Raw genomic sequence first — 2,600 nt, 5'->3', positions numbered from 1 at the left:
TTGGAAACGCCTAAAGAAAATCCTTCCCTTTAAAGTCTGACCATAGGAGAAACATATTTCAGGCGGTCGGTCTGATTCGATCAGATGAGGGTCCAAATTTGAGGGGGGGGGGTGTAGGGGGAGCCCCACCCCCAAAATTTTTTTTTAAAAAAAAAAAAAAAAAAAAAAAAAAAAAGTCGAGTCGAAGAAGAAAAATAGAATATTATGTATTGAATTGAATTTATATTTTTGTCGAAAAATGATTCGAGTTTAATTTTTTTTTTCTCATTTTACAATTTTATTTTCCATTTCACTTACCAAGGAGAACGATAATTTCAGAGTCCGTGAACTGTCCTTGCACAACTTCCAACTTGAACTCGCCCATCGTTTTACTCATGGCAGGATACTCATAGTGATTCATACGCTTGATCTAGAATTAGAAATTAGGATTATGGAGACATTTTTGTTCTTGTAGGAGTTTTGGTCCTATTGTCCCGAAAGCGAAGAGAGAAGAAAAACAAGATAGGAGAGAGCCAGCCGTTCCGAGAACGAACATTATACCATCAGGATAAAATCCGCCCCGGGCGGGAATCGAACCCGCGGCCTAGCGCTTACAAGGCAGACGCGCTACCTCCCAAGCTTTCATTTAGACCGGCCAAAATTTCATTTTTTAACTAATTGATTTCTTACTTTTTCAATTGATTGAAAAATTGTGTTAAGTGCTCGTCACAAAAGTCGTTCCCTACATAAAGCACTAAGCTAAATTTTATGACTCGATTTGGACTTGAACCGCCAACCTTCAGATCCGAAGTCCATCGCGCTAACCACTACACCACTGAGGTTGGTTTCTTTTTCAATTGAATTCTGTTTCAAACAAAAACAAAGTTTCATGTTTCCACTTCGTACCTCTTCTTCGGCTGCACTCTCGGCCACCTTGAACACGAGGGATTCCTCTGGACCTCAGATTCTCCGTGGTACAAACCCGTTCTATAAGACCTTGTTTAGACTGTCGGGGTAAAGGGACTTTTCAGTCCTATTCGGGCAGGATAGGTTTTGTTGTATAGATAGGTTGATCAGTTGTGAATCAGCGCCTCGGCGCGAGACAAATAAATTTATTACGATTTTCCATAAACAATAAAAATGAGTTCGTTCTTTTGCTTCTGAATTTATAAAATAAAACAGGTATATTCTATTTACAAACCGGTTCTTACCTCTTCCTCGGCTGCACTCTCGGCCACCTTGAACACGAGAGACTCTTCTCGGAACCTCAGATTCTCCGTGGGTACAAACCCGTCCAGGAATATGTTGATGCCTTCCCGAACGGAGAACGGCATAGTGACTACTCCATACGGCTTTTAAATTGAAACAATATAAAACTTCAACCAAGTACTGCTTGGGCAGGTAGGTAAATCGTTCATAGTACAACAGGAGAACTTACTGTACAAGGCAGTGAAATTTGAGTACTTACTTTCAACAATAATTTAGTAAAATATCTTGATCTACCCTATTTAGGTGAAGGATATGAATCTGATCTGATCACCTGAGCTACAAAATCCTAACCTCAAAATATCTCACACGTATGTTTAGCGTAAAATCTTGTGATTATAAAATAACCGGTCGATTTTCCGGGGTTCCAACGACCTAGAAGAGCTTTTGGTAGGGTTTCCTTGAAGAAAAGTCCACTTACCTTGGTTTTTAGACTGTCAATCGCCGATTCTGCCCAAAATTTAAAACCGTCACCAAAATTCGTCGGATGTCGGACCACTTGATTGATGAGAAGTTGGCAAACTTTAAACTTTCTTTTTGTTTTGTTGTACATCGGTGAACACAGCCATCGCTTAGTTCAAGGAGGTCTGAAACAGTGGACGACTAGTGGTGAACAGATAAAAAGTGGAGCCAAAAAGTATTGGCGGGAATTTTCAAATGTTCGGGGTGAAATGTCATTCCCTGTTGGCCAAGCCAGCGGCGATAGCACGTTTAGAACACCAGTCCATGAGAACTAGGGTTGCCAGACGTCCCGTATTTCCCGGGACGTCCCGTATTTGGGCACTTTTCAAAATGTCCCGTACGGGACACGCGTGTCCCGTATTTTCCCCAGTTTCACCATCTCACCATCTCCTCCGGTAATTAATCTTTACCAATGTAACAAATTAAAATTTTCTATGAGAAAATTAAAATTTTCTATGAGAAAATTAAAATTTTCTATGAGAAAATTAAAATTTTCTATGAGAAAATTAAAATTTTCTATGAGAAAATTAAAATTTTCTATGAGAAAATTAAAATTTTCTATGAGAAAATTAAAATTTTCTATGAGAAAATTAAAATTTTCTATGAGAAAATTAAAATTTTCTATGAGAAAATTAAAATTTTCTATGAGAAAATTAAAATTTTCTATGAGAAAATTAAAATTTTCTATGAGAAAATTAAAATTTTCTATGAGAAAATTAAAATTTTCTATGAGAAAATTAAAATTTTCTATGAGAAAATTAAAATTTTCTATGAGAAAATTAAAATTTTCTATGAGAAAATTAAAATTTTCTATGAGAAAATTAAAATTTTCCAAAAATATGAGAAGTGAATAATTTTTAATTTCTAATTTCATTAATAAATCTGAAGAAAAA

At 36.2% G+C, this 2,600-nt stretch overlaps 1 protein-coding gene and 1 long non-coding RNA gene across 2 annotated transcripts in view; both read right to left on the bottom strand.

Annotated features, from left to right (window-relative positions):
- LOC103521745 (ATP-binding cassette sub-family E member 1) overlaps nt 1-2,600 on the bottom strand; it is a gene marked incomplete at its 3' end in the record, with an annotated part of 21,165 nt that overhangs the window by 4,699 nt on the left and 13,866 nt on the right. Inside the window, 1 exon segment of the mRNA XM_026832278.1 lies at nt 1,191-1,330. Within this exon segment, the coding sequence (XP_026688079.1) occupies nt 1,191-1,330 (140 nt within the window).
- LOC113472506 lies at nt 320-945 on the bottom strand. Its single transcript, XR_003394777.1, has 2 exons — nt 886-945; nt 320-409 (listed from the first exon to the last, which is right to left on the bottom strand). It is a non-coding gene; the product is annotated as an uncharacterized LOC113472506 (long non-coding RNA).

The sequence above is a fragment of the Diaphorina citri genome, unplaced genomic scaffold (genome assembly GCF_000475195.1).
Source record: "Diaphorina citri unplaced genomic scaffold, Diaci psyllid genome assembly version 1.1 scaffold5857, whole genome shotgun sequence".
In the NCBI taxonomy this organism is placed as follows: Eukaryota; Metazoa; Arthropoda; class Insecta; order Hemiptera; family Psyllidae; genus Diaphorina; species Diaphorina citri.
The sequence above is the reverse complement of the archived record's forward strand: the minus strand, read 5'-3'. Positions and strand labels throughout refer to the sequence as shown.